Consider the following 23,986-nt stretch of genomic DNA (forward strand, 5'->3'; position numbering starts at 1 on the left):
TATGGTTGGACATCCTCATAGTGAACTTAAGGGATCTGAAAAGCATCTCCTCCACCAGGGAACATGCATTACCCTCTCCTGCTCTACGTAGCTGCCTCAGTACATTCCATATCCTTCATCATCAAGAATATTTCTTCTGTTGGCATCTTTTCATCAATTATGTTGCTATTTCTTGCTGACAACCACCAACTCTTCTGTCCTGAGAAGCCTAACTCCTCTGCTGCCTCTATTGCCATGTTTGTGTACACTGCAGACCGCCCTAAGGAGAGTCCTGTGCTGAATCCCCCTTCCCCCTATAATGTTGTACTCTCCAAAAGGAACTCCCAGCTCCAACTGAGTCGGTGTCTTTCTGGTCTACTATTTATAAGCAGTTGATGCCACTTATACCCAATGGGCATAAGACCTTCCATCCAGAGGTCCTTGCTAATTCTTCAGTCTGTTGATTTTCTATTTACCCCAGTCCCCTCTCTCCACACACTTATAAATTTTAATGCTTGTGTTTCCAATTTCACACAGGAATTCTGCCTAACATACAATTAAAGTTTGTTGACACAATGATTATACTGAGAATCTGAAAATCAACCTAGATGTACGAGGAATAAAGACTTGAAGGATTTATGAGCACTTTGCGACATGCAAAGTAGTCGCTAAAAGGCACCTATGATTTTATTCAACGATTTTGGGAATATCTGTGATAGGATCACAACTTTTGTCCAAGTCCAGTCCTCAAGATGGAGTATGTAGGAGCTACTACAAGCGATGAAGCCAAAATAAATAAGCAGCAAGTTGAGACAAAATGCAGTGGCTTTCAGCAGACTATTGAAAGTTGGCTCAAAACTTTTTGGTGACTTAGTTCACTGGTAATGAGTACAGCTGCAGCTCCCTTTATAATCACACATTTATCCTAAGATTTCTAGAGAACACTAGTTTGAATTTCAGATATTCAAATTTAGGCATTTCTGAGACGTTGCTACTGGAAAGTGTCAGAGGAAGAAACAAACCCTCTTCAGCTTACTTTCTCCTTGCCAGGGTTCTTCACAATCCACACTCTTCAGAGAGTGATTGCAAAGGAATCTCTTTCAAAGGACTGAATACATTTCTTCAGAAGAGATTTACATTTCAAATGATGTTTTTAAAAATTTCCATTTAATTACTATGGTCGATTTTTGTTTTTCAGTTTCCAATTATTATTCTCAGCATAACCTACTTACTCACCATGATTTCTAAGCAGGTACTTCTGTACACGGGATGATTTTATTTTGTTCAGGCAACTGAACATAAATGTTAAGAACAAATTCCAGAGAGAGAAACGCCAAATGATTTTCTGCTGAATGTGCCAAAAGAAGTGGTGAGCGGGCCCTATCCGGGAATGTCTTCTGCCCTACAAGCTTAGCTAAGCAGACAGGGTCACAAAGTTCGATGTATTATTTCCTCACGTGATAGTTTTTTTCTTTTCTAGCTATAACGAAGCTCCAAAGGCAATTCTTTTCTAAAGGAATCATAAAAGCTTTTCTCTCACCTTCTGCCTAAAAGTTGTTCATCACACCAGGATTTGAGGACAACGTTCAAATGACTCATTTCAGTATGATGTCACACACGTTATAGCACCACGGAAAAAATGCCCTGCCTTCCTGTAGGTTCAAACAAATCCAGAAAAGTTGCTCTCCAGAAGTAGCTAATTTTCCTCCTCACTTTTTTTGCTTGCTGAGGAAGATTTGCTGAGTTAACATCTGTGCCAGTCTTCTTCTATTTTGTTTGTGAGTCACTGCCATAGCAGGGCTGCTGACGAGTGGTGTAGGTCCACTCCTGGGAACTGAACCCAGACTGCCAAAGCAGAGAACGCTGAACTTAACCACTAGGCCACAGGGCAGGCCCCTCCCTCCTCACTTCTTTAGCCCTGGGGCTGACCCAATGATCTTCCATTTTTCTCTGCGGGTAATGTTTTTCACTTTTTAGTTCACTTTCCTCTTCATCCCATTATTTCAAAAAGCTATCTTTAAAAATGCCTTTCCTTTGGAGCAATCTTTCTTGTTGTCCCCTTGGGGATGTCAGCTGCATTGTCCAGAGCAGATGTTAGTGACTTGACCTCTCTCCAGTCTATCTTGTTCCAATTACATTGCTGGAGAACTTTTAATTCCTGTGAATTTTTATGTGGACTACAAGTCCTGCCTGGAGAATACATCTCACATTCCTGTTTTCTTCTACTGGATAATGTGCCTCATGACTTTCTGTTTGTCATAGCCCGGGTTAAGAATTCCCTGTCCTAAGGTTTGTCACCTCCCACTCCTTTCTGTCAATTTAGGATTAAGCTTTTTCCTTTTTTAAAGATTGGCACCTGAGCTAACATCTATTGCCAATCTTTTTTTTCCTTCTTCTTCTTCTCCCCAAATCCCTCCAGTACATAGTTTTATATTTTTAGTTGTGGGTCCTTCTAGTTGTGGCATGTGGGATGCCACCTCAGCGTGGCCTGATGAGTGGTGCCATGTCCATGCCCAGGATCTGAACCAGCAAAACCCTGGGTGCCGAAGCAGAGCACGCAAACTTAACCACTTAGCCACAGGCTGGCCCCAGCTTTTTCCTTTATCTCCACCCACCATCCATTCCCAATCTTTGTGGGTGTCTGGAAGACCAGAGATTCTCTGGGTTTGATCCTCAGCTTTTGGCCCAAATTATAGTTGAAAGAACCACCTATATCACCAATTTAAACAATGCGCACCTGGATTCTGTTTTTTTTACCTCCTTTCCTGCTTTCAAGCTTCTAAAAATCTTTAAGTTGGTATCAGTCTTTCCTGGATTCTCTGATCTTTACATGAGGTTTCTCAGGTCTTGACAATTCTTTGCCAAACGGGAACTCTGTCTCTTGCTTCCGTCCATGTATGCTACCTGGGCATCCACTTGTCCACCAGCGGTCCTGCCATCAGGGAGCTGACATCTATGAAAGACCATTTCAGACCGTGGTAACCAGGGCTCACACACACCTACGGACTAACTGGGGGCAGCCCTGGAGGTAGTAAAAATGGTCATTTCTGCCTGGATCCAGGTACACAGTAAGTACTCAATTATTAGCTCAATGTTTAGAAATATATTAACATAGGATAGTAAATTTTTAATTTTCTTTTTTTTGTTGAGGAGTGTTTGTACTGTCTTTAATCATTAAAATACTGTATCTGGAAATGTTCTGGATTAAAAGAGACAAAAGTAGCACGATGACTAAATGCTATGCTTGTCCCTGGATTAAAAATAAAATAGCTATCAAGGACATTATTGGTACAAATGGGGAGATTTTAATCTGGCCCCATATTAGGTAATAGTATTAGATCAATTTTAAACCTCTTGAGTGTGATCACACGGTATTGTGGTTTTAAGAATGTCCTTGTTTCAAAAGATTAGGTGCGAAGTATCATAATGTAATTTACTCTCAGATGGTTCAGAAAAAAGTCTACCTATCTACAGAGAAAAGTAGACACACACACACACTCTGAGGGGCACAGAAAACATGGCAAAACATTAACAACTGGAGAACCTAGGTGACAGGCATATGGGTGTTCCTTACACTGTTCCTGCATGTTGCTCTGTAGCTTTGGAGCCACTTTAAGTGGTTGTCAAAGAAAAAGCCAGAGAAGAGAAGAATGAATTCACAAATCAGTTCTGAAACCAAACACAAATACTTTTTATTTATGGGATATCATTTTACATCAATTCCATTAAAACCTAAAACCAGTTTGCTGTACTCAAGTTAGGTGGCATAACAGTATTTTAGTTAAGCTGGGAGTCACAGGACTTGCACACGTTTATGAATGTAATGCAAATACTGACGACACGAAGCATTCACAGTTACAGGTTAGCTGCTGTTCATTTAACAGTAACCTCCAAGAGAAATTATTTTATGAAAAAAAGCAACCCACGTTTTGATCTCATTTACAGACACCCAACATTTTAGTTGGTCAATGAATTCTATACATTTATTATACAACATATGAAAGAGTAAAAGATAAGGCTTACAGAGGTATTTTAGCAGTTGTAAGAATAAAAACCAAGGGCACAAACTAACTTTTAAAGCTTTCTGTATAAACTTCAAAAGCACTGTTAAAACGGATACTGAGAGGCAACAGAAATCTGTTGTTAAACCAGAATCTAGGGGTTTATCTAGTCAGATTTATAAAAACTTAATTCAGAGTTCATGCTTCAAAAAAGCTGCACGTAACATTACAGTGGGTGTTTATGGCAAATCAAATAATGAAATTTCTGACCTACCAAAGCAGTAAACATCAAAAGTTGTATTCCAATATGACAGAGTATTGCGATGTGAGTTCAAAACACAAGGGGAAGAGAGGGGGTGTAGACTCAGGTGATAAAACACCAGAGGAAGGCACCCTCATTCTTCAACAGCGGCCAGTAAACAAGCGCTCAATGATCACTCAGTTGTAGGTAACTCAGGAATTTTTTAAGAAAAAGTATCTTATTACTCTGTCTGACCCCTTTTTTCTCCTCTTAAAAATAAATGCATAAAATCAAGAAAACCAAGGGCAAGCACTCTGCAGCCACAGAGGTTTATTTTTCAAGAGAGTTGAAAGATTATTTGGAGTTTTCCAAACATGCACATTTATCCCTTTGGAACCCTTACTTTCATATTGTGCATCATAAACTAGTTTTACTCGGATTGTCCTCCCATGATAGAAACGGTCACTGCAGATGAAACGCAGCAGTACCCCCGTAACAATCCTTTTATTTTAGGATGCACTGTGCTTAGTGGTTAAAAAATTCTCCAGTTTCTAACAATAACTTTTAAAATAATTTCACTATGATTTATATTTGCTTTCAACAAAACTATAGATCAAATTTAGGAACTGTTGCCTTTCAAGTGTGATTCTTTAACTTTATGGGATACTTCTGAAAACGAATCAAGTTCTCCACAGATTTGAACCTGCCTATGGCCAATCGCCCTTGGAAGCCACAGGCATCTGTCGGAACGGAACCCCTTTCAACACATCGGTCTCAAGTGCTGTGCTTGCCATCAACATCTTCTATTCTTTTCAGATATTGATTTGTGCAAACTGGTATGAATGTGTAAGGTGGAAGTGAGCCTACAATTCCTAAAGAAGGAATGATTAAGTATGCTTAATTACTACAGAGTTTTTCAAACTTCTGATTTATTTCACAGCAAACCAAACTTTTCTATTTGGTAGAAAAAGGAAGTAATTTCATTCTACCATATCATGATTTTGTATATGCACACACACTGTATATACATAGGAAATTTCTGTCTTTGGTGGTTCAGTTAGGGGAAAAAATAAAGAAAATCTGAACACTGTTAGCAAAGAAACTGTAAAATAGTGGTCACGAGTAGCATTGTCTGTGTGCTTTACTCATTTCATGCCTTTTAAAGGTTCACATTTAATCCAAAAGTTTTTTTTGGCCATATTTTGAAATAATCCAAACCTCTTCCAATCATTCTATGTTCAATCATGAATCTTGCTGACAACTATAGCATTCACTTGTTCAAATGCACCATTAACTTTTTTACTTGGTTTAAATCATTAGACTTTTGTGTTTTCACAAAACTTTAGGGACTAAATTAGTCATTCAATAGCACCAGATAGTTGAGGGGAAAACATGTAAGGCAAGGAAAAAAAAAAAAAGACATAAAATACAAACCTAAAAATACCATCTTGTTTACTCTCGCTTCCACATCCACATAAATAATGGCTATCACCTTTCTGTACAAATTACTCAGGTGATGACGAGCGGCCCTCCAGGAAAGGTCCTAGCATGTAACAGAGTTAGCTCGCTGCTGGTGGTTTCGTGTCCACTGCCTGCAGTGGACATGCTGCCAGGAAAAGCCTAGCGTGAAAGAAACAAAAAAGGAAAACAAAACAAAACAAAACACCTCTCATTTATAGTATAGTTCTTTTTCCAAAAAACTAGAAAACTAGACACCATGAAAGCTTAACTCAAAATTCAAGCCACAACTAAAAGTGCTCTGCAGTTATAAATTGCCAGCAAACCATTAGGTTTTCACAGAGGAGGCAAAATAAATTTTACTTAGAATGGCGGAGAAAGCATCAGCAGACCAAACACTGACTAGAAGAATGCAAAAGAAAAAAAAACACTAAAGAAAGTTTATAAGAGTTTAAAACTCATTTTAAAAAAGGTGCAATTTTACTTTGTTCATTTGTACCTATATTCAAACTACTACAGCGTTAACATTAGAAAATAAAAACCTATACCCTGCATGGTGGAAATGATTTGTGGCATGGTACATGTCTATAAGTTCAAGTAATTATAACTTTCCTCATTTAAAAATGCTAACATTTAAGTAGACCAAATTATATTTGGCATATGCCTCTGAAAAGTTAAGACCCCACCCCCTTCCACAAGTTGGCCTCTTAAACAATAAGGTAAATTCTGGCAACATTTGCTTATGGTAACAGTTGTCTTGTTTTCTGAAATGCTACATTTGAGACCAAATAAAGCATAATTGGTTCATTTGAAAAAAGGGACTAGAAATATGCCACAAAAATTATTTTTACAATACATTTTTGCAGAAATAATCTCTAGGTGAAGCTTTTTCTTTTTATACACATATACAAAATTTAAACAGCAATATACACATAATCACAGTGAGGACGTTGGCAAATTCACCAATCTGTAGTGTAAATACAAACTGCAAAGCAGCCTTCCAAGAGAACAATGCTACACAGGAGGCAGAGCCGGCCCATTCAATCGCAAACACCAAAACGTCCCTGCAAAAGGGAGACAGTGCAAGAAAAGCAGCATGCGCTTGGATACAAACAGCAATTTATGGCTAATGGTTGACATAACTGTGGTAACAGTGACTCTCTCGCTGCTATGCATAAAGTCCTAGGACATCTGTTTGTCTTTATACCACTCCACAAACTCATCCAACAAAACCGGCCCTGGAGAGAAGGAGAGAGAGAGAGAGAACAACAGGGCTGTGAGGCTTCTCACAGGAGGAAGCTGTGCAAAATGTACAGCGAGGGGAAGAGTGAGCGAACACCCAGGACCAGTACTTACATGCTCCGTCTTCATCGTAGTTGCTGAGGTCAAGATTAATTGTTCTGCTAAATTCTAGCACATTGCACCACTGGTCTTTGTTAATAACTTTATATTTTGATTGCTGATGGAGGGAAAAGTAATATGAATTACTGACATGATCAACAAACGGTATGGTTTCAACTGCTGCATGAATCAACTTGAGAAAGTTCATGAAGGTTGACTCTTTCCATTTGAGGGGTGTTAAGCACCAATCTAGGAGAAGGGTGAGGGAGAGCAAGAGTAGAACTTACGATGACAATTTTCATTACAAAAATATTATAGGGGCTCAACACAAAATGACACGCACATAAAAGAAAAACAATTTTATATCCCTGGAAGTGAAATTTCTAGACTGCAAAAGCCCTTTTATATAAAATGGGGAGAATACCTTCTTCATAGAGATGCTGCAAGGATTCAAAGAGAGAATTCACATAATTTATCCAAAGCACTTCATTCAGTGCTTGGCTCAAAGTAAGTGCTAATGAAGAGCAGCTCCCATTAACCGTCCCTGAAACGATCAGCACGCTCACTGTCCGTCGTCAGCTGAGGGTACGTGCAGCAGTGGGTGACACGACGAGAACCTCCTAAGTGCCTTAAGCACTCTCTGAACCAGCTGTTCTGGCCACTGACGAAAAGCACTGTTCTAATAATTCAGAATTTGAATTGGAACATAAAAGAAATCAGAAGTGCCATGAGGTATTTTTTGTATTTCTCTTAGACAAGAAATATGCCAGGTGTATATTTTAAAATACAGTATTCCTGTATAAAGATTTAAAAATAAAACCTAGATCCAACAATTTTAAATCCTAACCACTAAAATGAGGAACATTGGAAAATAATACAAGTACCTAAAAAGCAAAGAGTTGAGCCAGCGGTTTTAAGGATGCAAACATAAGAAAAGCCCAAATGAAAGGATTACTGTGCCCTTTTAAAAGAAAAATGCAAACCGATATAAAGAGAGAACAAAGCACAAACTACACGTTTAACTTTCTAAGCAACTAAAAGCAAAAACCAGTCATTGAAACAGTTGATGATGCTTCTGGAATTGTGTAGTAAAATTTGCTTTTGGCAAGGTCTTTCAGCTCAAGAATCCATGACACTCGGGCTCAAATTCTGCTAAACTCTCTGAGAACAAGAACTTATTTCTACTTATTTTCCAAATAAAGCTAACATTTCATGGGGTTGTCAGAGAAATCACAACAGATCACGTGTAGATATGGATTATCATGTAAACAAATATTTCTTTTATGAAAACTAGTTTTTATATCTCTCTTCAGGAGTTCCAGTTAGGAATGTTACAAGTAATTTTTAACAGCAGTCCTCAAAGATTCACATATCAGTTGGAAGTTTTTCTGGACCATTACATAAAGTAAGTTGGAAGAAAGACTATTTCAAGAGTGAAGCTGGAGTCGGGCTAAGGCCCAGGATTTTCTCAAAGACCCAACACCCTTATCCCTTCAAGCAAAGGGCATTTTTTAAGGGCTTTGGGGCTGGAGGGCAAGAAGGATGCCAGATATGACAACCCAAGTAACTCAAACTTAGAGCTCACACACTTTCAGGTCCCCTAGTATCACAGCGCATCAAAACCAGCTCCTCATAACCAGCGGCTCAAAATTTTTGATCATTAATACTTAAAGCAAACAAACAACAATGATGGCGTAAAGTGCTGGATTATTCCTAATACAAATACAAAGAAAATTTAAACTGAAGGAGATACTGTCAGGTGCCTAACACTTAGACTGATCTAGGTCCCCAAGTTACTTGGAGATAAGAGTACATAAGGATACATTAGAAACCAATTTTAGTAAGAAGGCAGATGGCTGTTTTTTAACTTTTGCTTAATAAAAGTGGAAATTCACCTACAGCCACAAAACAAAGTAAATTCTGTTTTACTACTGTTAGAGAGAGTAGGAAGTCTAAACCAAAGTCAAGCTTTTAAAGTGGGGACGAGAAAGGAAGGGACAGAGCTGCAGCTGTGTCTGACGTGTTCGTACAGGGGTTATGCAGCAAAACAGTAAATGCAAACACGGGGAAAACAGCAATGACGTCACCATTATTCCTATGGGCAGAAAAGCACAACAAACAGAAATTTACATAAAATTGTTACAGTATACTTGGTAGTTCTAAGCAAGCAAACATACATTCCATAAAATAACAATTTGGTACCTCTAAGAATTGGTGAAAAACTGGAAAAAGGGGCCAGATTTTTCCTAATAACAGTCCCAACATGCATTTGGCAGTGTTTATGTCTAGGCTGCGCTGGTCCTTTTCCTGTTTAACAAACAAAAACAAGGATGAGCCAGATGCCCCCAAATAATAAATTCCAATAATCCAAATTTCTATTTCACTTCAACAAGAAATTAGTAAACAGCTCATTTATCATACACCATAAAAACCCTGAATCAACACTAAGGTGGGAGAGGGCGAGTAGTCAAACACCACGGAAGGCTTAATGGTTTCAGTATTGTATAAATTTACTGTGAGAAAGATTCATGTCAATCGAATGATCACTCTAATGCAAAATCAATTAATGATGTAGTAAAAATATCTATTATTATTTCACGGGATAAATAAAAATCTATAACTCAATCATTTGCTGTTTGACATTTATGATAATTATCAAAATCATAATGGTTGACCCCAAAGCCCATAACTTAACTAACTAAAGTTAAAGGTTTTGATTTCCATGCTTAGGAATCAGGTTTTCTTAATAAAAATCATTTTCCCAACAATTTTATTTCACTGGTAAATGTTTTTCTTGTGCCTACAAATGTTGGAATTAAATTCAGCTCACAATAAACTGTTGGGGCTTTGGAGATTCTCTCCCAGTAAGAATTCATCCACCCACTCTGGGGGAAAGTAGTCTGTCCACCTATTACAGTCCTTCTTACCTTGGATTTGTTAGATGTGAAATCTCCTAGCAGACTACCCCTAACTAGTAGCCAAGTGAAAGACAACATTTCACAAGGAAACCAGAAAAGAAATCACATATGCAAAGCTAGCCTCCTCGTGGTATCAACTACAGTGGAAATTTACAAAAGTACTTTCCTATGAAGGGAGAAAGTGCCCGGCTATGCCCTGTGGGGTGGAATCTAAATGTTCACCAAATTAAGGGACGATGTTTTGACCACCACTGTCAGCCACATACGTAGCCCACACGTACCTCCCGACAAAATAAATTATGACCTCGAGGACTCTAACAGTGAAGTGTTCTTTAGTACACAGAGCATTTCTGGCCATGACACTGATTTTAAAAGTGAAGGACTTAAACAATACAGCAAATGTAAGGGCCTCACTCAGCAACAGCAAACAAGGTAGATGAAGATACAGGAAGATGTGCGAAAGGTCTGTCTTTTGGTCACAGTCGTAAAGCTTAACGACTATTCATGAATAGACCAGGTCAGATGGCTCCGAGTCACCCTTCTCTGTTGCAGGCCACACAACTTAAGTCTGATGATGGCGGAAGTATCCCAGTTCCACAGTTCAAGGCAAACAGGTGGGGCTTCCGAATTTCCACAGGGTTCTCTGCCTGTCCCTTGGCCATGCAGACCGTCCTGCCCAGGGCTGCAGTACTCACTCCCATGGAGAGAAGGACAGCAGAAAAGGTGCTCTAGAGATTGCCCACTTTTTGCCAACCAAGCCTCATTGGTTTGTTGCATTTCATGGGGTCATACTTCTGGGATGCACTGTGCAAGCAAATGGAAAACTTCCTTTTACCCTGTAACATAGGTGTGGCAGACGGCAACAGCAAACCACACTATGAAGAAATCCACAAGAAAAATGAGTAAACTGTTGAAAACACATGTGGCACCACAGGACTGGGCCCAAGTTCATCTGTGGAACAACAGCTCATGCAGCACTGGGCTGATGGCATGGGCACTCCGGAAAAGCTTTCCCTTTGAGGAGTTTATAATGCTTCACTAAACCTAAAATCGCTAGTCTTGCCTTGATACATATTATGCCTTCTTCCAACATCATCAATGCCTCTGTCCCCATCACAATGGACATACACTAAAGTGACAAAAAAAAAAGATACAAGGACCTGGACAGACTCTTTGCAACAATATAATCATCTGACAAACTGATGATCATGAAGGATTTCAATGCATGTGTTTGGCAGTGATGCCAAAACATGGAGGAAAGGCATCAGACTCACAGGACCGGAAAGCTGAACAGCACTCACTTACTCCTGCTCTGCAAGGGTGCCAGCCAGCAGCTCGCAATCACTAACACCATCTTCTGCCTAGCAAATAAGAGAAAGATATTATGGATGCACTCACGATCTTAACAGTGGCATCTCACTGATAACCAACATTGCCTGTGGGTGGATTTGAGGCCAAGTGCAAATGACCATAACTACAAACACTCGAAATTCCTGGGAACAGCACAGTTGAGAGATCCCACAGCAAACATCTACTAAACAGCAAAATGGAGACACGTCCAGGGGGTTGTCTGACAATGATCCTAATGGCATTCTCTGCAAAAGGTTCTCAATTAAAAGTGAAATGAATCTCCCAGGATGCTATGAAGCAGCCATCATCATAATGGGCATAAAAAAAAAATTACCTTAACAAATTCAAGGAGTACAGCAAAGACATCCAGAAGCTCCTCGCAAGAAATTAAAATAGTACACTGTCAACACTGACCCTGTGATCCTCTGCTCATGAAGCACCAAGGAGCAAGGGGCAGGTTTCTGCATCCCAAGGTTAGAATCTAAGCAGAAAGTACCTTGAGACAGTCAAGAGTCACTCAGCGTCCCCAGAAGGCCCATCAGGTTAAAGGAGAAGAAATGAGACTTTTCTCCCTGCCCACCTCTTGCCCCAAGATGCATAGATATGCATTTCATAAACTTTCATTTTCTAAAATAAGAAATTAAAAACAATTTTATTTTTCAAATAATAATAGAAGCTAAATAGGTTCTATACACCAAAGATGTACTAACCTCCTACAAAACACAACTAGATTCTGCCTGGTTATCTTTCTTAAACACAGATTTTAAAAGCAGTCACAGATGAGCCCAGGCCTCTTAGTGGTACAGCTGTAAAACCAAAGGGTCCTACCCCAAATATTCCAACAAGTTATGTCCGCATATGGAATAAATGCCCTTCTCAAGCTAAAGACTAATAACAGCTAATGTAGAGCAGAGAATAATGAAGTTTTATTAAGGTATGATTTGAAGTTCTAATATGAAAAAAAAACCCAGTCCCTAAGACTGTTCCAGTATAGGTCTTCCTGTAAGATGTGAAAATCAAGCCCTTTTTTCCTTAAATGTCACAAGTGACTTCAGAAACAGTAACTGAAACAGAGCAGTTAAAGAGTTAATTGTAAACATAACTACAAAAATGAATCTTTAAACATCTAGGTTCCCAGATGCTCTATCAGAGGCCCCCAATGATTTCAGATGATCTATTTCCAATTTTCACCAAGTTTTAATAGCTTAAGACTTGTACGTGAAAAGGGAAACATTGAATTATTAAAAGTATAAAGGAAAAAGACCTCCAACAGCAGGAAAAAAATCCCTAAGATTTTTGAGAGCAACTAGTTGAACTCAAGAAATAGTACATAAGTGACCATGATTCACAAACATAAATGGTGACAATTGAGTCAGAAATTGGTAGGTGAAACCAAAAGGCCCGAACTGAAGACCTACGATACACATCACAGAATTCTCATTTGAGACCATAGGGATCACAAAAAATAAAGAAAATGCAGTCCTCCTTAACACAGCTACCTAGGTAAGCAAACATAAGTAAAAATAGCACCCAGGGACTCGAATCCTAATGTGGTTCAGTTTATAAAACTGAAAATATGCATAGACAATCAGGTTTTTGAACAGGAGCTGTTTTTTTTTTTTTAATACACATTAAAAACAAGCAAAAAGTCATAAAACTCAAGATTGTCCTCCCATTGGGAAAAACGAAACTAAGTAAGTGTGCTCTTAGAACTTACCCAGCATTAGTTTACAGACGACAATGTTTACAAGGCAATTAAGCTCAACTACTGACATTTCCTTTAAAACAAAAGAAAAAAATCTGCCAACAGGCACAGCCTTTCCCTGTCATTTTATTTGGCACAGATTCTATTACTGTTAAGTACTACTTAACGGGGAAAAAAAGGCATAATTTGAAAGTTGACATTTGTAGACACCTAAGTAATAACAGTGAAGGATATTTGAAAAACTATTGCTAATTCTATGGGTAACTTTTATCGACAACCTAATCCGAGCCAGAAATTGTTCTAAGTGCCTTATCCTTAAACTCATTTAATACAACAACTCTGTTAGGATAACCATTATTAGAATCCCCAATTTATAAATAAGGAAACTGAGGCATAGGGAGTTAAATGACAGTCAACAAGTGGCAGAGCTGGGACTTGAACAAGGAAGTCAGACCCCAAGCCTGAGTGTGGACCATACATCACTTCCCTGAGAAGTAATGAGGAAGCAAGATTTAAATATTAAGAGACATATCGTCCAATTAGCGTTATAAATAACTGCTGAGCAAATCCGTGTGACTCCACAGTAACTGAAGAGTAATCTTACGGACAAAACTGACAAGATTTTCAGGATAATGGACTTGTGATTAGACGACTATATATTCTTCCTACTTTTGTCCTTACCCAGGCCCACCTTCTGTTTTCTTCATAATTTACAGTGAAAATATGAGAAAAAGTAGAGAGGGGTGTGTGTTGGGGGGCGGTGTGGAGAGGGAAACTAGACAGATACATTGGTTACGAAGTGAGAAACCGAGTCAAGCCAGAAGAGGAAGGGACTCAGACGGTCATGACAGATGTAGGCTGGAATCGGGCAGAATCCTCTGTTAACAGGGGCTGTTGAACACAAGACCCAGCAAAACCCTCCTCAGCGAGTTCTGTGAGTGACATCCCTAACACTTCCACTTTAAATGGACATGACTCAGCTGCTGCTTTACTCAGAGGGAAGACGATGCCTCAGCGTTCACCTGTGTGACCTCCTACGTCTTCCTGAAACACCTCCTCAGAGGTGGCAAGTAAAAGCAGTGGCACCTACTGCTGGAAGAGTGAGCCAATCAAGGCACAGGTGGGGAGGACTGGCTCGTAACAGACTCACCCTCACATGACCGCCTCTCAGCACGAGGCCTCACCCACCCCCCCCACCCCGCCAGACCCGTGTCTGCTGCCTCCACACAACCACTTCTATTGCACAGACCTAGTACAACTCGTCAAGCCACGCTGTGGCAGCATACCACATAAAATAGAGGAAGATTGGCACAGATGCTAGGTCAGGGCCAATCTTCTTCACAAAAAAACAAAAACCAAATTAATCAATAGACTAGACCCAGAAATGACAGAGATGATGGAACCAGAAGACAAAATTGTTAAAAAACCTGTTATACACATGTTCTAGATGTTCATGAAGGTAAAAGAAAATAGTATCATGATGAGGAGAGAAACGGATATTAAAAAGACTCAAATGAAACTTCTAGAGATGAAAAATACAGTATTTGAAATGAAAAATACACTAAGATTAACAGCAGATTTGACACTGCAGAAGAAAATATTAGTATTAGAAGACATAGTAATAAATATTATCCAAAGGGAAACAGAAAGGAGGAAAAAATACAAAAAATTGAACATGGCATCATCAGTGGCCTGTGGGACAACATCAAGCACCTAACATAAGTACGTCTGTAGTGTCAGAAGGAGGGCAGAGGGAGAGTAGAAAAAAATATTAGAAGAAATAACAGCTGAAAATTTTCCCAACTTAATACAAACTATAAGTCCACAGATCTAAAAAACTCAACAAACCCCCACCAGAATAAAGATAAGGAAAATTCTGTCAAGGTATATCATAATCGACTTGCTGAAAAGCAGTGAAAAGAGAATAAAAGCAGTTACAAAACAAAACAAGACACTATCCAGAGGAATAATGAACACCAGACTTATTGTCAGAAACCACACACGACAGAAGACAACAGCTACCATTTAAGTACTGAAAGAATAAATGGTCATTCTAGAATCTTTTATCCAGAGAAGTATCTTCTAAATTGAAGGCAAAATAAAAGCTTAGAGAATTCATCACCAATACAGTTCTCTGTACTACGAGAAAAATTAAAGGAAATTTTTTAGCCAGAAGGCAAACGATACAGACAGAAATCCGGATCGGCACAAAAGGAATAAAGAGAAAGAAATGGTATATATTTGGGTAAATATAAAAGATATTTTTGCCTATTTAAAGCAAAAATGATAATATATGCTACAGTCTGAATGTTTGTGTCCGCCTAAAATTCAGATGTAGAAATCCTACCCCGCAAGGTGACGGCATTAGGAGGTGGGGCCTTTAGAAGGTGATCAGGCCATGAGGGCAGAGCCCTCATGATTATGGATTAGCGCCCTTATAAAGAGCTCTCCTCCCTCTGCCATGTGAGGCCACACCGAAAAGACAGCCACCTGGGAAGGGAGCCCTCACCACACACCTAATCTGCTGGCACCTGGATCTTGGACTTCCCAGCCTCCAGAACCGTGAGAAATAAATTTCTGTTAATTATGAGCTACATAGACTCTGGTATTTTGTTACAGCAGCCTGAATAGACTAAGACAATATATTGTGAAATTTATAGCAAATATGTAAGTAAAATATACGACAACAAGCAAAAAGTATGGGAGGGCAAAATGAAAGTACACTGTTGTAAAGGTTCTTGCATTGTACGTGAAGCAGTATAAGATTATTTGCAGACAGACTGTGATATTTAAAGATGTATACTGGAAAGCCTAGAGAACCACAAGAAAATTAAACTGCTAATAAGGCAACAGAGGAATGGAATGATTAAAATGGAATCATTTAAAAAAACTCAATCCAAAAGAAGTCATAAAAAGAAGAAAAGAGGAACAAAAACAGATGCGACAAACGGGAAAAAATAGCAAAATAGGAGATTAAACTTAACAATACCAATAGTTACATTAAAAGTAAACAGTTTAAGCAGCCCAATTAAGATAGATACTGTGAGACCCAACTATATGCTCTCTATAAGAAACCCACTTCAAATATAAAGACGCAAGTAGTTTTAAAATAAAAGGATGGAAAAAGACATATGCAGACTCAATCAAAAGAAAGTAGGAATGGCTATATTTGTATCAGACAAAGTAGACTTCAAAACAAGGAACACCACCAGAGATAAAGACGTTTCATAACGCTAAAGGGTCAATTCTTCAAGAGGACATAACAATGGTAAGTGTATCTAAATCCAAATATCCATGCTTCAAAAATACATGAAACAAAAAAAATGACAGAAGTGACAGGAGAAACAATTATAGTTGGAGAGTTCCACATTCCTCTCTCAGTAACTGGGAGAACAGTGGGCAGAAATCAGTAAGGACAGAGGAGAACAACCAACCTGACGTGACTGACATTATAAAACACTCCACTGAACAGCAGCAGAACACTCACTCTTCGCAGGTACGCATAAAATGTCCATCACAGCAGGCCATAGCCTGGACCATGAATCAAGACTCTACACATTTAAGGGGACTGAAATTATACACGGTACGTTCTCTGACCACAATGGAATTATACTAGGTATCAATAATAGAAGATTACTTGGAAAATCCTAAATACTTGGAAAATAACACAAACAACACATTTCTAAATGACAAATCGGTCAAAAAAGAAATCACAAGGGAAACTGGAAGATATTTTGAACTGAATCCAAATGAACACAACATCTCAAAACTTGTGGGATACAGCTAAACAAAACAAAGGATTCAGTCACAAATTCACCTTAGAGCATATCTCAGCTGAACTGAATCTATGCGGCAGTGATTAACTGTGGGTGGTTATTCATCCTTACATAAAAGGGCTTAATTCACTGGTACTTGTTGATACTCTCCTTAAAAGCAAAGAACTCTGCTGGCTGCTACTAGGGATATGAAGAAAGAAAACACGTAGTCCCTTAATCTGTTACAAAAAATTAAGGCCTGTGCCAAACTCCAAAGGCAAGCTAGAGGGGACGTGAGGGCTATGTAAGAGTGTCCTCTGGGACAGGAGGAACCGGGAGACTGTGTGAAAAGTGGGAGCATGTGGCTTGGGCCCAGAAGCCTGACGCTGGAGAGAGCTGTGGGAGTACAAACAGGGCTCCAGGGAGAGGTCCAGCACGACAAAAGGCAGGCGGCAGGCTCAGTCAACAGCTAATCTGACTTCACCACAGTACAGGCATCGGGTGGGAGAGGAAGCTTGGGACTCGATGCGAGGGTCTGGAGTGACCTGCAGACTGGACGCGGTGCCAGAACCTGGGTTTGAGTCCTGGATCTCCTGTTGATTAACAATGTGACCATGGTCCAATTTCTCCACTTCTCAGAGGCTCACTTTCCTGCTCTGTGAAGCAGACTGAAACGGTCCCTGTCTGTCACTCACAGTTGTGGTGGGAACAGTCGTACCGTCCACATGATAGAGCACTATGTTAATATGAAGGAAGTGGGACTGGAGGCTTCGTGAGCTTGAAGGTGGCCGAGTGATCCTGGGGCTGAAGGCAGGTGAACGATGCCCCACCAATGGGAACGCTGGATGAGAAGCGAATGGATGTGGAAAGAAGGCTACCATAGCAGGGGACTCAGGAGGCAAAAAGGGCCTTGAGAAGGCAGGGCTGTGGTGAAAGCACCAAGAAAGAAAGGACCAAAGGAGCCCTTGCAAGATGGTGGCTGACCAAGAAGGGGATGGAAAGCCATGGGCCAGGAAAATGGAACCTGGCTCCAACGCAGCAGTTACAGGGGAAATTTGACCTCCTGTTTAGGGCTCTTTTTGGTGAAAAGGTATAATGCTTCTAAACTAACTTTCACCCATACAATAAGAAATAGCTGACTGTGAGAGGAAAAAATCTCATGTAATAAAGTATTTATCCTAGAGACTACAGATCTATTCTAAAAGCATCTGGCAAATAACTTCTATATACAATTACACAAATGCCATTTAGTAAAACACTGTATCTGAATTCCACCATATCATTTCTAACATCTATAAATTCTCATGCAAGTTGTGATTTTATCTGAAGGTTGTGACAAGGCAAAAAGTCACGAATGAGGACAGCACAGAGAACTACTAATGTTGTTGGAGATGCAGCAGAATTCACCACCGAATAAACCTTTGCTGAACTAGCAGAGCCAAAGCAGGTAAAAAGTGAAAAACATCAGCATGGTGGTAGACAAAAAAAATCATTTGTCACTGAGTTCTCTGCTTAAAAAAAAAAATCACTAAAAAATGCAATCAATCAAGAAAACCTAGTCACCTGAGTCCACCAAACACACAAACATGAGAAGCCCATTCCTGAATAAAGTGCAGCTGCGGGGCTGTGGACTGTGTGGGAAGGAAGCAATGCCAACGGGTGCCTTCCAATTCACTACCTATGGTGACCAGGCTGAAAAGACTGTATTTCACTCCAATAGAACCACTGTCACATATTTGGACCCTGCTCACTACGTGACAAACAAGATGATCACCTTTCAAAATGATGATTAGAACCTGTTTGAATAATGTTCACTGAAATTAGCTTAGGTTTGAAAATGATTTCCAAATGCGGTATAGCACCCAAAGTGAAACCGGATTAGATCTGATTAGCTTATTCCAATAAACTCAACGGGTGAAGGTGTGTTGTTTTGTGAGAAGGAAAAGCTTTCCCAGGCTTATCTAAGAGACATTTAGAACACTGCCTACGACATGCCTATTTACAAATTACTTCTGAGCCAATCCCAAGAGCTACTAAAGGTCTGCCACTACACTTTTTTGCTTAACATACTACATTTTTGCCCAGAATCAGAGTTAGCTGAGAAAGCGTACATGTATACAAAGAAATTCTAACTAGCATCCTGGGAGTAACTTATTCAACTTCTTTGGCTGTACCATGTAAAAACCAACCTCAAATGGCAGTAAAGAAGGGGAGGGGGGGCAGGGACACATCTGGATAGGCTCCAGAGAACTCACCCGTGCAAAGTCAAACGCATATCTGTAAATAAGTTTAAAGTTTGTAGAATCATTTAATAATGATCTTAAGTAATCCAAAGTATTTCTGAGTTTTTCTGTTGTATCACATCTAGAAAAACAGAATAAAGGTAAATTATAACCTGAGTTTTTTCCTTAATTGGACACACAACACCAAAAGACAGAATAAAACCCTGAGGCCACAATGACCTATTTTTTCCTACACTTTTTATTTTAAAAAATTGCCAATGTACACAAAAGTTGAAAGAATAGTAAATAAGCATCCAAATACCCACCCCTCCATTCATAAGGAACCTTCCCACATTGTGCTCTTTCACGTAGGTGTGCTTTTTCCGTGTACCATTTCAAAGTTGCAAATACAGTGACCCTTCACCCCAAAACACTTAATACCATTATCATTCTTAATACTGTATCAACGTTAACTTTCTTAGCTAATATACAACTTACATGCAAATATCTCAATTGTTTCCCCAATTTTCCTTATGGCTGCTGTTTTTTTTCAATCCAGGATCCAACCAAGACTCATGCATTGCTCTTAGTTGAGATGTCTCCTTAGTCTCAAGAAGGGTGTCCCATCTTTTTTCTGTCTCTCTTGACAATGTCAATTTTGAATCTCAATTTGTCAGATAATTTCCCTATAATTCTATTTAGGTTAAATATTTTTGACAGGAACGCTACACGTGATGTGCTTTCTCAGTGGCCCCGATGAGGAGGCTCATAACATCAGTCCGTCCCATTATTGGTGATATTAAGTTGATTCACTTGATTAAGGCAGTGTCCACCAGATTCTCCAGCTAAAGGTACTTTTCCCCCTTTGAAACAGTACATAATCTTGAGACTGCGACTATCCTGTTCCTCAATAACCTTCAGCCAGTGGTTTTAGCATCCATTGATGATACCTGCCTGAACCGACTTTACATTTGAAGATGCACAACGGTGGTTTTTCTAACTCTATCATGCCTTTTAAATTTATTGGCTGAATTCTTCTATAAACAAGAGCTGTACTAACTATCTTTATTATTTTCTGGACTGAAGGAGTTTTGCTTTTTATTCCATGTTATAATGCTACTGTATTTATTCTTTTTGATGTAAAAATTGTCCTCATTTGGGCAGTGGATCCTTCAGGCTGACTCCAGTGTCCTTGTGACATGGCCCCATCGGTCTTTGAGCATGTCCTTGCTTCTGGCACAAGATACTCCAGCTCACCTTGTACTCACCCTACCCTAGACTTGAAATCAGCTATTTCTCCAGGGAGTCCTGCTGATGATAACCTACTTTTTTTTTTTTTTTTTGAGGAAGATTAGCCCTGAGCTAACATCCACTGCCAATCCTCCTCTTTTTCACTGAGGAAGATTGGCCCTGAGCTAACACCTATGTCCATCTTCCTCTACTTTATATGTGGGATGCCTGCCTCAGCATGGCTTGACAAGCAGGGTATAAGTCCATGCCCAGGATCTGAACCAGTGAACCCCCAGGCCACTGAAGCAGAGCACACGAACTTAAACGCTACACCACCAGGCCGGTCTCTGATGATAACCTATTTTTAGAGGTAAGTGACACACTGTTTATTTTTCCTAAGAAAGTAGACTAACTGGGTTTTTTTTTCCTTTGCTGAAGAAGATTTGCCCTGAGCTAACATCTGTTGCCAATCTTCCTCTTTTTGTATGTGAGCCACCACCACAGCATGGCCACTGACAGATGAGTGGTGTAGGTCTGCACCTGGGAACCGAACCTGGGCCACCGAAGCAGAGCATGCCGAACTTAACCACTAGGCCACCTTGGCTGGCCCACTAATTGGTTATTTTTACAAACTGATTTTTCATTCTTAATATCTAGTCCTTAAAAATGAGAACCAAGAGTTACCATTTTTGCCAGCAATATTAAAGCTTCTCAATGTTGGATGTGTTTCCTTATATTTCTCTGGAGAGCTTTTACCTACTACTAAGTATAAATAATATATATTACAAGTATTATCAACATAAATATTTTACATACTTTATAAACTAAAATATGATTCAAAATAGAGCACATTGATCTATTTTTAGCAATAAATTTGCAAAAGCTTCTTTTTTGTAGCTAACTACAAAATAGTCCCCATGATCTAGTGAGATGATAAAATATCTAAAAGCCAAAATTAGAGTAAATGATTCATTTCTATGAGTCTATAACAATTTAGAATGTCCTTTATTTCTTCCTGATGTTTGAAAACTAAAACAGATTAAAATTAGGGGCCGGCCCCGTGGTGTAGTGGTCAAGTTCAGCACACTCCAGTTCGGCAGCCCGGGTTGGAGGACGTGGATCTCAGGGGTGGACCTACATCACTTGTCAGCCGTGCTGTGGCGGTGACCCACATCTAAAGTGCAGGAAGACTGGCACAGATGTTTGCTCAGAGATAATCTTTTCAAGCAAAGTTAAAAAGGGGAAGATTGGCAACAGATGTTAGCTCAGGGCTAATATTCCTCAGTGAAAAAGAAAAAAAAAAAGATTAAAATTAGACTATTTTAGAAGTCAGAAAAGCCTTCTTTAAGGGACTGACATGTAAGCTGAGAGCTGAAAGATAAGCAGAAACTACATGTTTTTGGAGGGGAGGGCTTTCCAGATAAAAGGAACAGCATGGGCAAAGGCCCAGTGGCAGAAGGGAGCATGGCAAGTCCAAACACTAAAACAAAACCCCTAAGACTAGACTGGGTAGAATAAGAGGGGAAGTGGTACAAGATGAGGCTGAAATGGAGGTGGGGCCAGACCATAAAGGGTTTTTGTGGCCCACAGTGTTTTGCTTTTTCACTGAATCTTAGAAACAATGAAAGCCACCTTTTACCAGGGAAGAGACCACAATCAGGCTTGCATCTTGAAAAGCTCGTTTTGGATCTCCCTGGAGAGGGGTTTGGGGAAGGAAAAAAAGAGATACTGAAGCCTAGTTAGAAATCTAGGGCTTAAATCCAAATGAAGGGTGATGGAGGGTAGAAAAATACACAGGAAGACAGTAAGTGGGAGTCGGGGCACAGGAGTGAGAGCCCCGCTTACTTTGCATTGGGCACTCTGCTGTATGGTTTGATTTTTTTTTTTTACCATGTATAAAACTAATAATAATTTATTAAAAATAATATGGGGGAGGGTCAAAGAGGAGGGAAATCAGCTAACTCAAAACCATATAAGGCCCAGGTCCCTGATCTTCACTGGAAAGGAAGGTCAAGGGCCAAAGTGACAGGAATTGGCCAGATTTTGGCCAGCGGTCCAGTTTAGCCCTGCCCAATGAGAGGAAGAAGAGCAGCTGTTCGTTTCAGCAGACTCAAGAGCAGGAACCACTCATTTAGATAACCACTACAGAGCTAAAAGAAAATAAAGTAGCTGCAAGTCTTTGGGTAGAGCTGCAAGGGAAAATGTGAAGTTCTACAGCACGCCTGGGAGTGAGTCCAGCCATCCTGGCAAAAGATGTGCCTGTGTTTGAAAGACACTCAGAGATCTCATCTGGAGTGTAGGAAACTAACAGTTCTCAATGTTTTAAGCATAAAATGCACAAAGTAACAGTTCACTTCCTCTATCTACTAAGGATGGTTACATGGGTTAGAGCTAATATTGTCAATAAAGAGTTTGATCTGCTTTAAAAGGGGCCCTGGACTAACCCCCATTAGGGAAACAGGCCTCTGAGTCACCCAGTCTGAACCATATGCTGCCATCTAGTGGCCACTCCACAAGAACATCTGCAGAGAGACTCGGTTCTAACAAAGCGCCCGGGAAGAAACAGGCTGGAGAAGTTTAGGCGAGCAGCCTGACTTTTCAGAAAGCAGCCACATCTTCCCCTGCTTCCCCCTGCTTTTCTGTGTACCATATATGAGGAAACTCACAGAAGTCGTACAGTGACAGTGCCACACCGCTAAGGAGCATCACTTCCCAAAACAAAATGAGCTCATAGTGTGGGATCATTTCTTATTAGAGTTCTGCTGCTCTAACAGATTTAGATGCAAGAGAAATCAGGGCAATAGTCCTCAAACCAGATCAAGTCAGATGAGAGGCAGTTCTCCCCCATTACCCAGGGGACCCTCCTTTCCTCACTTAATCAGCCCAAACATATTTTTCCAGCCCATCATCGGTTCTATGCAGTTAGCTATAACTCTAAAGACACTTGTTTTGCTTTCTTTAGCTTCAACTTCCTTATAAGCTTAATTCATCAGACATAAACTTAAATTCACATGCTGGAATGAGGCAATAAACCAAATAGTCAATGAAAACAAGAGCTGGGTTTGGGGTGGCCCCGTGGTCTAGTGGTTAAGTTTGGCGCGCTCCACTTCAGCAGCCTGGGTGTGTGGGTTTGGATCCCAGGCATGGACCTACACCACTTGTCAGCTGTGCTGTGGCAGCAACCCTCATATAAAGTAGAGCAAGACTGGCACAGATGTTAGCTCAGGGCTAATCTTCCTCAGCAAACAAAATAAACAACAACAACAAAAACGAGCTGTGCCTTCTCTGACTGAGAATGGTCTAGGGAGCTTGGGGATGGACGTTCCCTACCAGCTGCTGTCACTTCTCCAACATGCTCACAAACACCAGCCTTGGACAGGCCATGCACACAGCTCCTATAGACAGCGTCAAGGAGAGTGAGCTCTGAGTGCCCAGGTGTAAGCCACATTTCACCACTTCACCTTCCTGGTTTTAGAGACACTACCAAAGACACCCAGAAAGTGGCAGAACTGATTCAAAAGTCTGGTTCCAAAACCCATGGGCTCTCCATTTCTAGCACACTCCCATTGGATTGTAACTTTTTTTTTTTTTTAACTTTTTCTTTTGCTGAGGAAGGTTCACCCTGAGTTAACATCTGTCACCAGTCCACCTCTATTTTGTATGTGGGTCACTGCCATAGCATGGTTACCAACAAGTGGTGTAGGTCCATGCCCGGGAACCAAACCTGGGCCACTGAAGTGGGGCATGCCAAACTTAACCACTACGCCATGGTGCCGGTCCCAAAAC

General features: G+C 40.1%; 1 protein-coding gene across 21 annotated transcripts in view; it reads right to left on the reverse strand.

The window, feature by feature from the left end:
• Positions 1 to 3,642: 3,642 nt before the first annotated feature.
• Positions 3,643 to 23,986, reverse strand: part of DCUN1D4 (defective in cullin neddylation 1 domain containing 4) — a 68,583-nt gene continuing 48,239 nt past the window's right edge. For 9 of the 21 annotated variants that reach the window (XM_070505899.1, XM_070505902.1, XM_070505910.1 and 6 more), the window contains 4 exons: positions 19,004 to 19,112; positions 9,223 to 9,327; positions 7,036 to 7,138; positions 3,643 to 6,917 (listed from right to left, as the gene is read on the reverse strand). In XM_070505899.1, the coding sequence (XP_070362000.1) occupies positions 6,862 to 6,917; positions 7,036 to 7,138; positions 9,223 to 9,327; positions 19,004 to 19,112 (373 nt within the window). In that variant the 3' untranslated portion in view covers positions 3,643 to 6,861. Of the gene's footprint in view, positions 6,918 to 7,035; positions 7,139 to 9,222; positions 9,328 to 11,239; positions 11,300 to 19,003; positions 19,113 to 23,986 lie in introns of those variants that run through there. The other 12 variants (XM_014862337.3, XM_044765951.2, XM_070505896.1 and 9 more) reach the window with 5 other exon arrangements.

Source organism: Equus asinus, chromosome 3 (genome assembly GCF_041296235.1).
Source record: "Equus asinus isolate D_3611 breed Donkey chromosome 3, EquAss-T2T_v2, whole genome shotgun sequence".
Taxonomy (NCBI): Eukaryota; Metazoa; Chordata; class Mammalia; order Perissodactyla; family Equidae; genus Equus; species Equus asinus.